The sequence below is a fragment of the Falco naumanni genome, chromosome 4 (genome assembly GCF_017639655.2).
Source record: "Falco naumanni isolate bFalNau1 chromosome 4, bFalNau1.pat, whole genome shotgun sequence".
Classification (NCBI taxonomy): Eukaryota; Metazoa; Chordata; class Aves; order Falconiformes; family Falconidae; genus Falco; species Falco naumanni.
In genome coordinates this window covers 63,796,822-63,810,382 of record NC_054057.1, presented here as the reverse complement: position 1 = coordinate 63,810,382, position 13,561 = coordinate 63,796,822, and the positions used below count along the sequence as shown (strand labels likewise).

Here is a 13,561-nt window from a genome sequence, read left to right as displayed (position 1 = left end):
GGGTGGGGACAATGCGTGGGGACACCAACAACAGGCTTTAAAACAGGCACACTGGCACTGCAAAAAATAAAGGAAAAGGAAAATATCACACCGCAACAGGGAGTGGGAGAAGGGAAGGGACAGAACCAGGATGGGAGGGTTTTTACTTTTTTACTTACGTATTCAGCAGTGTCATCTGTTTCCCACTGGGCAGAGAACAAGAGAGGTTTTGCACATGAGAATACAAGAGGGGAAAGAAGGGAAAGACAGAGACACAGCATGAGGAAGGAGTCCCTGAGCAAGCAGCCACACAAGGTCAGAAGTTACCAGGCCAGCATGAAGGAAGAAGTAGAGTGGGAGAAATTAGTAGATTCCACTGTGGCCTTTGCCTGTCTTAAAAGACTTCCCAGACACAGGGAGGATGGATGGTATTTAGTTCAGTGCTGGGACTGCAGTTCATACTCTTCCACAACAGCTACTGTCTGGGAGTGCAAATGAACTGCAGAAAGACAACATATACCTTGTCATGGAGACACTCATCTCCCTTCTCCAGCAATATGTTGCTTGGGATGAGACAAGGAGCACCCACCCCCTGAAAGCTTCCGCGAGAAGAGACCAGAGTAGGAGACCAGTGCTTACCTGGGCGTCAGCCAGCATGATATCCTTGATCTGGGGCAGCCCCCTGGCCTCTCCGTTCTCCATGCGGACATAGTGGACCTGGTAGCCGCGGATCTGGCCATGCTGGCGGTTCTGGACTGGAGAGCGCCAGAACACTTGGATTGCGGTGGAGTTCAGGACCTCCACCTCCACTTTCCGAGGCGGCGCACTGGGCACTGCGAGGAAGGGAAGGAAGGGCTACGAGTCACTCGGCGATTTCCATCTGGAGCCTCTCACTTCACCTATGGGACATACACACCCCAAATCTACAGCCCCAAAAGGAGGGGGGCACTTAAACTAGACATGCCGCCATCTGTCACTGGCCTTCACTCAGTGAAACAGGGAAGGAGTTCTGGGGGATCTCATCTGCATGGCTCGGAGATACGCATGGAAACAGGTCCATCTCATAGTCCAGCCACTCTTCCATAGGCTTCTTTGTCCCCAGTTTGCTCGGACGGAAGAAACCATACAGTTCCAGCTCACATCCTGAGGGTAAAGCCACTCTCTGATGCGCCAGACAAGATCTGGTCCTGCCTGTGGGATGTCAGGGTGGAGAGGATGCAGAAAGGGACTTGCCCTTGGAGCAACCTGGTCTCCCAGGCAGGGCAGGGGGATGCGGTTACAGCCGCTATGTCATCTCAAGACAGGAAACAAGAGATGTCCAGGATGAATTTGGAATGAATTTTTGGAAATAATAATAATAATGGGCAGAACAGCTTAATCTGCTAGAAAACCATGCTTAATCTGAGCAAGGTGTTCTATCCATTTGGGTACGTCCAGGCACTCAGGGGAATGGGACCCACACTGGGGACAAACCTCTAGCTTTTAAAAAAAAATCTTTTTATTTAGGATGGAGGAAGAAAGTTTGGAATTTATTTTTAAATTTTGTATTTATATTTTAATATTTTTCATTTACTTGACCTGTATTATCTGAGGGTTCTACCTCACCCTCACAGGAAGGGTGCTCCCCCTTCAAGCACACGTTCACATCTTTTCCTGGTTTTATTTTACTGTAGAAATGCCAGGGAAATTCAAGCTTCATTGCTCCTGTTCATGCTAAAAAGTCTCAGAGCTGGGCCACTGAACTGGAGTCTAAGCTGCTTGTCACTGAAGGATTTTTTAAACTTTAACAGAGATCCTTCCTTTCTACCACTAACCAAAACTTTGACTTAATGAGGAGCTAATAACAAGGAATGTGTGGGAAGAACTCTTAATATTTTAAAACAGTTTCTGGCAGCAATCGTCTCTGATTTCATTTCCTTGCTGCCCCAGCTGCCTCCTTGCTCGCTAAGAGCATCTTTTCAGGAGAAGTGGCGCAGTCAAGCCTGAGAGACTTGATACTAAAAAACCCCAGAAATCAAAGCCAGCCCCAAGCCTGAAGCAGGGAAGGACGACCCTTGGACCGCGGATCCTGGGGGGCCCGGGGGGCAGCAGCCCCTTGGGCGGAGGCTGTGCCGAGCCCCGCAGCCTTGGCTCCTGCACCACGCAGGCCAGGAGAAGGGACTGGCCACGTCCCCCCCAGCGTGGGCAAAGCCCACTCCAGGGACACGCATTCACCAGGGGGCTCAGGAGAAAACCAGAAACAGCGCAATTACCATCTTCATCTGTCCGGACGATAACCGGCGAGCTCTCCGGGCCCGGCCCCACCTCCGTATGAGCCACGACAGTGATGCGATACTCTGTCCACTTCTCCAGGGACTCCAGGAGGATCTGACTGGTGGTTGGGGGGATATCATTCACCTCCTTAAGTTCCGTGTCCTCGGAGTCCAGCGCTCGATAGTAGACGCTGTAGCCAGCCAGGATGCCATTTTGGCTTTCAGCCGGAGGCGGCCGCCAACTTACCAGAATGGCGGTGGATCTGGTGCTGACGCATTTTACGTCTTGAGGGGGGGCAGACGGTTCTACGAGGGGGGAAAATTCAGGAGGGAAAGGGAAGAGGAGGGGAAAAAACAAAAGATGGGAAAGATAAAAGAAAAAAAAAAAGGAAAATGATAACAAAAAAATCTAAAATAAAACGTACAAAAATTTGGTTTAGGAAGATAAAATTAAAAAAGGAGAGAGCTTTTTGTTGTTGTCTTTTTTTTTTTTTTTTTTTGTAAATGAAAAGAAAAAAAGCCAACGGAAATTGAATGGGGCATCAGAACTGAAATGTTATAAAGCAAAGAACTGAAACAGCAAGCGGGCTAGCCAAGAGGGGTCCTGCTGCTTCCCCAAAGTGTGGCTGGCACAACACTAAGCACCCAGCTTTACTCTGCAAAAGACCCTTTCCTTTAGCTCCCTGGTTTACAGCGGTCTGGCAAATCCTGCCCTGGCTGGTAAAGCACTTGTTTCCAAAACGCAGTCTCTGGGATCTTGAATTTCTTTGAAGGGATCTGTGAAAAGTGAGTAAGAAGAGCAAATCTTTTGCCAAGAGGCTTAAATGGATGAGTCTGTACCTCCAGATGGAAGTTATTAGCTGTCCACAGACTGAAGGCGGCAAAACCCCATGGTGGAAACGCCCAGGACACTGCCAAGTAGTGGTCCCCAATGGGTTTAGACAGAGGGGCTTTAGAGGAAAGACTTGCAAATGAGCAAGGCACAGGGCTTCTTGAGGTACCAGATTTTCAGAAGCAGCAGCCGGTCTAACTCCCACTGCACTTGCTGCCTGTACTGCACCAGGGTATTCCCGAGAGTCCCGGGAGCACACCTTCAGAAACGCGGCCCCATGCAGCCGCCTGTTCTCACGGTGGCAGCAGCTAACTGTCCAAGGGCTGATTTTCAGGAGATGGGGAAGGTGTAAACCACAGCTTTCTAGCACAGGGCTGCTCACTTTGTGGTGTTTACTGAGCTGCAGTAGGTAATTTTAGCGCGGGCTGCTCAGTAGGACGCTGACACCAGCTCTGTCAGACGCTACGTGCTGGGGCACACACTGCCATGCCACAGCCGTGCCTTGAGATACAACTGCAAGAAGCACAGGTTTGTCGACAGAGATGCCACAGGTCTGAGACCTTGGCAAACTTGGGACAAAGAGTCTGCCACTTCTGTAACCCAACCGTAACCTGGGCACCTGGGGAAATCTTAGACCAGACTTCTTTCAATCACTAATTACAATCAATCAGCCCAGGCAAGCAGAGAGAGTGATACATTTGCAAGGCTAATCTGCAAATGCAATCTCAGCCCATACAGTCAAACTGCAATAAATAGCTTTTAACTCTCTGCAGACACTGCCAGAAACTGGGGCATCTTTATAAGCCCCCAAAGCATCACCTGCGAGAAGCCTGGGAGTTGGTAAACGCTGGTTACCATTTCTCATTCCTCTGTTGCTTTTTAATCGACAAAAAGCTATTTTACCAAGGAATGATTTTTTCAAACCTCTTACTCCCATCCCTGAGTCACAAACAGATGTTTAGCCCCAGCTTGCCTTGAGGACTCTGCTAAATCAAGTCACACTTTGCCCAGTTTGCACTGGACTGGAAGCCACATGCTTCGCCTGTGCCTCCATTAAACAGAAGTGGGCTTTGCAGAAAGTGTAATGATAGTCCTCACACTGCAGAGCTGAGCACTCTGTCCAGTAGGACGTTCTGGGTGCTGTCCTCCTACTTTCATGCTTTATTTTGCAGCATTTTGGCTGTATTTAAAATGGCAGAATGAAACCCCTATCCTCAGAAAACCTACTGCAGAGGGTGACGATCCCTAGCCATGGCTAGCCACGCAAAATAATACAAAATATGTCAAACAAACAAAACCAAAAGGAACAAACTGGAAAATAAAACATAAATCAAGCCAGTAATTTGAAACAACAAAAAAAAAACATCAGAAAGGAAATCATAATAATAAAATAATACTGATACAAAAAGTGACTCCTTCCAGAACATTCCCCGTCTGTTTACCTACCTTCCACGCTTCAACTGCTAACTTACAAGACTTTCTTAAGAGAGAACAAGAGAAACTGAGCTGCGAGGCCAGACCAAGCTCCTGGTGGGTTTCTGCACATGACTGGCTTTTAAAATGCCACCCTGCCCCACCGCTAGCCCCCCTGGCTGAGTTACTCCCCCTGCCAGCAGAGCCCGAGCTCCCGCAGCAATGGCAGTTTTGGAGCCCACTCTGTTCTCTTCTGCTAAGCCACCTGCACAGGGACCAGAGGGCTGGGCAGCAGGTTCCCACTGCCGGATTCCCCTTCCCTGTAGCTCTCTCCATCTGCTGTGATTGACATAGCACCCACATCTCCAGAACGGAGGTGCGCTGCTCCTTCCCACACCCCAGAAGCAACTCGAGTCCCTTTCAGTGTATGGAGGAAAAGACTCGACCCTCCTCCAGTGCCTGCCATGATGCTGTTGGCTCCTTTTTTCTCCCCGTCAGGGGCTGGTAGTATTAAAAGCCACCTTTCCTGCTTAGCAGTCCAGCCAAAGCCAGCACGGCTGAGAAACCCACTGCAGAGAGGGTCTGACCTGACCTACCCTTTCCATCCTGAAACTCATTATGAAAGCCCCAGTAAGCAGAGCTGCAGCTCCGGCTGGCACCTGGGTTCACTGTTTGCACTGGCAGCTGCTGCGCGTGGCCACGCTCGCTTGCTCACTCACCCTCTACGTTCCAGCACAGGGACCTACCAAGAGGCCCTTTTGGGATGGTTTGCACTTTCTCTGGTCAAAAAAGGTGGGGTGGGGGTGGGGAGTGGGTGGGTGATGGGGGAGAAGGCCCAGATCCCACCCCGACTCCCTCCCCGTCACTCTCATCGACTACAGCACCTGGATGAAAACAGCCACCAAGTGCTGGCTGGCCATACTGGAGACGCATCTGGGGAGTTCATGGCACTGCGAGTTTCCTTCACAATCCAGCCCAACCTGCGTGACCCTGGAGATGTGCGTGTGTGGGGACAGCATTGAGAAGGTGGGAGCTGTATGCACGAGGCGAAGTACCGCAGCCCACACCGGGGGCTCTCAGCTCACCTCTGCAACAAGCCCCTTTGCTGGAAAGGGAGCCACAGTGCAGACAGGAGCCCCCCCAGCCAGGAGACGACCATCGTTGTTTGCTGCCCCGTTTTTAGCAGGCAGACAGCTCTTTGGAATCCCCCCTCCCTCTGGCTCCAGGACATACATGAGCGTGTGCAGACCCACACACGTGTGTGTGAGCCTGCAGCGACAGGGTGGACTGTATTTGTGAATCTGCTTGAGACCAGCCAGTACTCACCTGAACTGCATCTTTTACATGCTTTAAAGTTGACTGTCCAAGCCACAAGAATGACCCTTACTGACCTTGTACAATACAGTGTTTTTTAACCCTTTAGGTACCATAGACTTTGTATAAGTTTTGTTCACTTTATCTAATGTAAGGAAGGGGGAAGGGAAGGAGAGCAGAGCTAATGGGTGGGGGAAACATCCTTTCTTGGGAAGGAACACAGGGTAAGAAAGCCCCGTTGTTCCTCTACACCTGCACATGCAGCCTCACAGCACCCACCCTGCCACCCCTGTCTGTTGACACGTGCTTTGCACTCTCACATTTCCAAGTCGGAGAGCTGCCAAGGAGCCCTGGGAAGGTCATGGCTAGTTAGAAAGGGCAAACCAGCTTCCTCCAACCATGAGATTCTGCTGGTTTTACAATCTACGTCTCTGGTACTTGAAGAGTTAAAACCCAGCTACTTCAAGAAGAAAAAGATACTTTACCTTTAGTTTAATGGATTTTACTTTGGTTATGATGCTCAGGAGGAGCCACCCTGACAGGGAGGTGGAGGGTGTTGTGCAGAAAGGTGTGCAATGCGGGGAGGGCTGCGGCATGCAGGCACATGCTTGCCAGCTGAGCTAGGAGGGGAAAAGTACTGAACACCTCAGCAGGCTGCGGGAGGACGAAGGAGGCTTTGCCGCTGCAGAGACAAGATGCCATCGTGGTGTGAAACCGCTCAGCGAGAGACAGACAGACAGAGAGCAGGGAGCTGGTTTCATCGGGCTGTGAGAGCATGCAGGCAGGCAAGCAGACAGCAGAAGAGAAAAGAAAGAAGAGCCATGGAGCGGGCCGAGGAGGAGCTGAACGGAAAAGGAGCTGCAGAGGGAAGACACAAAAGCCTGTCCTGAGCCAGAAGGTCTGTGAGCCGAAGGATGTCGCCCGGACCAGGGAGAATTGACTCGTTCCTCCAACAGCCAGCCAGGAAAAAATGTTTCACCATGTTACAGGACACTGACAGCTCCCAGCTGACGTTCTGAAGAGCGTTAAATTAATGAAACTACCCCTATGAAAGCTGAGCTACAGAGAAACAAACCAGGCCTCATTCTGGGCAAGTGCCGAGTTACAAAAAGCCCCAAAGCCTTCCCCTTTCCCAGATCCCCTTCTCCTCACCCTTCAGGGAAAAATTTTCAGTGTTACTAAGCCCTATTGCCATCAGCTCCCACACCCCTCCTTCCAGCCAGTTTTTATTGACCCGGAAAGCACAAACCCTCTTTTCCTCCCATCCCCACAAATCTCAAGGAGGGAAACCCCTTGAAAAACAGAAGCAGAGTGTTTTTTCAGGTCCTTTCAGTTCGTTTTCCCCCACCCCACAGTGGTGCTCCCTCTGACAGTACCATACTGGGATCAGAACCAGGAGATTTGCAGCAGAGTCAGGAAAGGATTTTCTTTCAATATGTAGAGAGAATAAAGGGGAAAAAAAAGGGGAAGGAAAAAGGGTAAAAAACATTTGAAGGAAGGAAGAAAACAAAGTATCTTTGAATGGACTGGAGGCCTGAGAAAGCCCCAGTAAGGAATTCTGTCTATGCAGAAACAGACTCCCCTCTCCTCCCACTCCCTGGGGGGAGAGAAAGAAGGAGAGAGACAGGGGAAAAGAGAGACAGCAGGACGTGACAATTAAAACGGAAAGACGGGGCAGGCACCCAGCTGAGAGCCTGCTGCTCTCCCTTGTTAAGGACTCTGAGAGATGGGAGCAGGCACTCTCTCTCCTCACACTGGTGACCAGAGCCATTTCTGAGTTAGTTCTGCTCCCGGCTACTCCAAACTGCAGCGGAGTGATTTAGTAGAGATGAGAGGAGACAGAAAACACAAAGAACAGCTGCCACAGCCACTCATGCAGTGAAAAAACACCTCATTTAAAAGCAAAGATCTGTGAAAAGCCCAGGTTGAAATATTGCCATCCAGGGTTATTGTCCCCAGGGCAACAGCGAAGGGAGACAATCCATTAAACTAAAACCAGCACATTTTGGTTGCTTACACTCCATCCTGGTGTCATTAATATCCCCCGCCCCAGCTCCACATGACTCCTCTCTCCCCCTCTGCCGGAGCCCAAACGGGACCGTTCCCAGCACTTGCTGGGCCAGCAGGCCTTCCTCCCTGCGGCTACCAAGTCGCTCACGGAAAAGAGCTTCCCCAAAGGCTGCTGAAAACGCTGGGACTTTTGATTAATCACCTTCCCTTCTCCTCTTCCTCCTGATCCCCCCACTGTCTCCCCACTCCATTGCTTGTGCCCCCCTTCCAGACAGCTGCTGCTCAGTTTCTGCCGGCGGACAGGCAAGCTGCTGCACCACGGTGGGCTGCCCTCCTCCCTGAGCATGCTCAGCACCACGGGCCAGCGCAGCCCACCAGCAAGCCCTTCCCTGCTCCCCACCCCATCAAGTGGACGGTGCTACCTGGCCTCCCACCGCCCCCGCCCAAAGCATGCACTGGCTCTGCTCCCTCCTTCGTATCTCAGCTCTCTGGGTCAGCAAAGAGAGAAGGGTGCAGGTCCCAAAGGTGCCCCGCTCCCCGCCGCTGCCCACCTCCCTGCAGAGGAGCCCCAGAGGTGTGAAATGCCGCAGCACCGCGAATGTCCACCCCACAGCTCCGTACCCCTGTGCCCACCATCTCTGGTTCCCTGACTGTCTTCCCCTCAGAGAAGGGTGGGAAAAGGAGAGACACCTACTAGACTGCAAGGTGCGCTCCCTGACCTCCGGGGTGAAGGCCCCCAGGCCCAGAGCCGAGCGGGCGGCCAGACGGAAGACATACTCAGTGTTGGGCTTCAGGCCTTCCACAGTGAAGGAGGTCGTTGGCTCGAAGTTCTTCGGCACCTGAGATGGGCGAGGGGGAAGAAAAAAAATAAAACCAAACAAAAAGGAGCAGAGGCGAGCCCTGCCCAGACACCTGCCCTACTCCCCTCACTCGGCCACCTTGGGGAACGGAAGGTGGGATGCTCCTCAGCGCCCCAACCCTTTGTGCTGCTTCTCTCTGGACTCACCTCCCTGCCGTGGTCTCCTTCCTTATAGAGGAGTTCATACTTCACTATGATCTCCTGGCGGGGAGGGCTCCACGACAACACGATGCTTGTCTCCGTCTTGGCTTCTGCTCGGAAGTTCATCGGCTGCCCGGGGACTGACACAGAGAAGAAACCGATGGGGTAGAGGAGGAAGGTGAGAGACAGGAGAAGCCACATTAACTTGACTAATTAGAAAACTCCTATGCTGTTTTCCTCAAAGCCTGCGTGCAAATCAGGAGCAAATTGCCATGCTGCAGAGTAGGCAGCCCTTCCTTTAAAGCACTGGAGGGTTAAATCCCACTGCAGGACTCAAGCATGTCCAAAGCTGCAAGAGTCCTGCTGGATCATATGCCTCTTTCTTGGCACTGCAGAATCCAGCCCTCCCCACTAATCCCCAGTACTAAGGGATTCTGGAAGCGGGAAGCCCCTGAGCAGCCCGTTGAGGATGCAGGGTCTCCTCACCAGCACCCCTCGCCACAAGTGGGGCACTGAAAGCATGCTGGGCCACAGCCTGTGGTACAACACCTTTTGTTCTCAGCTCAACACATCTGCCAAATGTGGCAATGGCAATCGCAAATAAGGCTCATCCCCCACTCATCTCCGAGAAGGTAGTTTCTGGGTACTTTAAGAAGAGTTAAGCTTCACTACTGCCTGGACAGTGAGTGTTTTTAGGTCTATTAAAGACATTCAGAAACTGGAAGCAACAAGACACCTCACTGTGAAACATGGCGCAGCAGGAATGGATTCTCTTTGCTTAATTGCTTGCCCTACCCATTTAAGCAACAACCTTTCCGAGAAAAAAAGCAAATCGGAAATCATGCACCAGGCCCTCTGGCTCCAGCCACTGGACCGAGCTTCCTCCCAGAAGGTTACTTCTGTTTTAACCAAATTGAATTAATAAAGACAAAAATGCTCTGGTGACACCGCAGCCACAGCTGGATAATGTCATGAGCCACCACCCCACCTCCCACAGCCCAGTGCCTCCCAGGACAGTGACACAGGTGCTCACCTCCTTGCTGTGTCTTAACCTGGATGGGGTCAGAAAGAGGCCCGTCTCCCACGGAGGTGAAGGCCAGGACCCGGACTGTGTAGGTTTCATCCTCCAGAAGGCTGCCCACTGTGGTCAGGAGGCTGTCATCCACGTTGTGCTTCTGCCAGTTACTGACGGGTTGATCAGGCTCCATGGTGTAATACACCCGATAGCCACGGATCTGCCCATTGGGCTCCACCGGTTCCTCCCACTGGATTATCATGGTGGTGCTGCTCAGCATTCGTCCCTGCACGTTACGGGGGGCACTGGCAGGAGCTTGTTCCCCAGTGCGAGTGACCACTGACTCGCTGGGAGGCCCCTGCCCGATGCTGTTGACTGCAGAGACCCAGATCTCATACTCAGAGTTGGGGCTGAGCCCCCCAATACTGTAGCGTGTGGTGGTGATGTCCTCTTTGATCTGATATGGTCCATCCTGGCTTTTAGACTTGTATTCAATAACATAGTAAGATACAGGGTCTGGATTTCCAGAGTCCCAGGTGATGGTGATACTTGTTGCTGTTGTCTCTGTCACCACTGGCGTCCCAGGAGCCTTGGGGAGTGCTGAGAATCAGGAAGAACAGACATTTAAAAAAAAAACACATATGCTGAAATGGTGCCTAATTGGGCTAGTTAGGGCTTGTAGAAGCCAGAGGCACAGTACCGATCACAGTGCGGCAGTTCAGTAAAGTGCTGCTGAAATATTATGAACCTAGTTATACACTCTATTATCATCCTTAAACTGCTCCATCAAAAGGGAAGTGTTCAGCTAAACATCTGGAATCATTAGCACAGACTTCAGCTGCACATCCGCCAGCTCACACGGCAGTAAGGAAAAGCAGTTTGGCAGGAGCTCCTTCCAAGCACGTAATCACATCTTCTGAAACAGCGCTGGCAGCCCGGCTCCGGCACTGCTGAATCTCTCCATGTTTAGCGTGCACGTAACGGCACAGCGCTGACTGTGCTCTCCAGAACAAAAAAACCTATAAATACTTGGGAGTGCTTCCTCTCAAGCCACAAACATGTGTTAATACTCATCTCCCCTGCCCCTCATCCAGAAGACTACCTTTGGAGCTTGCTGGAGACAGCATGCTAAGTGTCAGACACCTTTAACAGCAAGCTTTATGTGTTTTCCTTACTACACACTTCAGACCCTTTCCAACCTCATCTTCTCTAGACTTGAGCACCTCTAAAGCTCTAACTTCTTTCATCTTCTGCCTGGGAAAGATTGCAGATGCTTACACACAGGAACATAAGGGGGAACAGAATACAGATACAATGACAAAAGGCAGAAGGTACGAGCAGGGCAAGATTCCCCATCTGAGGAGATAGGACAGTTGGAAAGCAGAAGCAAGGTATCTGACACAGTATCTTTTGAAGTTGACAGGGTAAGAGAGGGAAAAAGGGGAAGGAAGAAAATACTCGGGGAAATAAAGAGCGCCTTAGCCCAGTCCCAGGCAGCCTTCTGCTAGCACGTGAGCCCACTCCCTCTGCAAAAGCTCAGGATGTATCATGGCAAGATTCACTAGTCCCTACTCATTTCTACTGTCAGACCTTCCTTAGATCAAGCAATACAACAGGATTGTTCTTCCTTAGCCGTCCCCTTCGAAGTATTTCTCCTCCTCTTCCCCCCTCCCCACCCACATCCTCTCCCACCCTCTTTCTCCCCAGATCCCTCGTGGGCAATGCCATCACTCAGAGCAGACACCAGCTCATACAAAGAGCTCTACACTCACCCAACCACAGGGGCATCCTGCTTGGGTTTTAATACTCCCCTGCTGAGGACAGAATAGATTGAAGATTGCACCCGTGCTCCTCTTGGGAATTGCTAGCTGGAAGCTGGGGTTATTCCCCTCTTGCTGAGGCAACAACAGCCGCTAAGATGCTGGAACTAGGCTCTACTGCAAGGGTACACATGCCAGAGATCCTCAGGGCCTTGGCTGAATCTCTAACCTTGGAACAGGATGGCATGCAGGCTTCAAGCCATCCAAGGCTCCTTGCAAACTGCCCAGCCAGCCTCATACCCCAGGACAGAAACAAGCATGCAGGGGTTTGAATCACAGTTTGCCTCATAACAAACAGCTCAGTTGTCTGAAAGCGAGGAAACATCTCAAGCCACCAGCTTCCCATTCACTGTGGATTTCTTTGTGTGCGGGATCCCCAAAGACGCCTGCACAGACACTAGCACACGGCACTCGTGGTGCACAAGTGTGTCTTCCTGCTCAAGCTCACATACCTACGCATGTACATACAGGCTTATAACAACATGGACATACATACATGCAGCCAAGCACCCACATGCCCATACAGTCACGTTGTTCTTTCTTCCATGCACACACACACTCATGCACGACTACCTTTTTACATGCATAATTACATCCCCACACTCCTCATGTGCAGATCAGTCACAGGCTCACCCCATGCAGATGCACAAAGACACAAGCAGAGAAAGGTACCCACACAGTCACACCGTGACATTCCCACTCATGCACCGGTGAAGGCTGACAGGCACGACCACAGATCTACAAAGGCTCACATGCATAAACATGACATGTGCCCACTTTTGCTTTGCACATGTGCTCAGACACTCTGTTACAACTGTGCACCCAACACATGCCTTGCACATATATACACCCATGCAGCAGCTCGCACGCTTGTGCATGCACACTCCTACAAACATGCAGTCAGGGAACCCACGCACTCGCTCACGCAGGCGTGCTCACACTCTCTTACATTTCACCGTGATCTGAGCAACGGCTTCTATGACTCCCAGACTGGACATGGCCACACACGTGTAGTTGGCTGAGTCCTTGACATCCGTGAGCTCCAAGACATTACGGCCCACAGGCATGTCATCTTCAGGTGTCAGGTCCTCTGCTCCCTGCATCCACTTGACGTATGGCATGGGTGAACCCACGGCCACGCAGGTGATGTTGACATTGCCACCGGGCATGATCTCGTGGCTGACGGGCAAGATGGAGAAACGTGGGGCCACACGGCGAACTGTGGACGAGACGCACAGAGGTAACAAAAAACAAAACAAAAACAAAAAAAAAACCAAAACAAAACAAAAAAGAAAGAAAGAAAAGAAAAAGAAGGGAGAAAAAGAAAAAGAGCAAAAGATAATTTAAATATAGATGGGGTTTGTCATCATTTATTTTCTTCCTTCATTAAAAACAAAACAAAAAACAAATAAACTAAAAAATCAAAAACAAAAACCAAAAAAATTAAACTCCAAATAAATTTTTACTTCACAAACAATATATAGAATATAGACATAAAAGCGATATTTCATAGCAACAGGGTTCCATTGATCAAGATTAGACCCATCACAGCACAGATAAATACACAAAAATTTATTAGCAATTTCTCATCTTTACTGGCAAGAGCTGGCATGGCGTGCGTCGAAAAATCTCCTCCACAGCCGCTGGGGCCCCCAGCTCCCCACTCCGCACCCCGAGAAACCTGCTCCTCCCCTTTTCCAGCGGAGTCTGACTGCCGCAACACCTCCTCCCACAGCAAAACCAAACAGCCCCTCCACCACCACGGCCGTCTCCAGAGAGGGGCCCGAGCCCACCAGCCGCTCCCTGCCCCAGGGATGCTGCAGAGGCGGGGTGGTGGCGAGGAGGCGGCTGTGATGGAGATGGACACTTCTCGAGATTTTGCCTTGTTGGACGCAGAGAATTCAACAAAGAGAGAAGTGTCACGTC

At 51.0% G+C, this 13,561-nt stretch overlaps 1 protein-coding gene across 23 annotated transcripts in view; it reads right to left on the bottom strand.

Moving 5' to 3' along the window:
- The window catches only part of PTPRS (protein tyrosine phosphatase receptor type S), a 162,823-nt gene that overhangs the window by 35,836 nt on the left and 113,426 nt on the right, over positions 1-13,561 (bottom strand). For 10 of the 23 annotated variants that reach the window (XM_040590975.1, XM_040590969.1, XM_040590968.1 and 7 more), the window contains 7 exons: positions 12,585-12,854; positions 9,834-10,415; positions 8,807-8,940; positions 8,495-8,639; positions 2,232-2,537; positions 619-812; positions 159-185 (listed from right to left, as the gene is read on the bottom strand). In XM_040590975.1, the coding sequence (XP_040446909.1) occupies positions 159-185; positions 619-812; positions 2,232-2,537; positions 8,495-8,639; positions 8,807-8,940; positions 9,834-10,415; positions 12,585-12,854 (1,658 nt within the window). The remainder of the gene's footprint in view (positions 1-158; positions 186-618; positions 813-2,231; positions 2,538-8,494; positions 8,640-8,806; positions 8,941-9,833; positions 10,416-12,584; positions 12,855-13,561) is intronic. The other 13 variants (XM_040590976.1, XM_040590974.1, XM_040590981.1 and 10 more) reach the window with 2 other exon arrangements.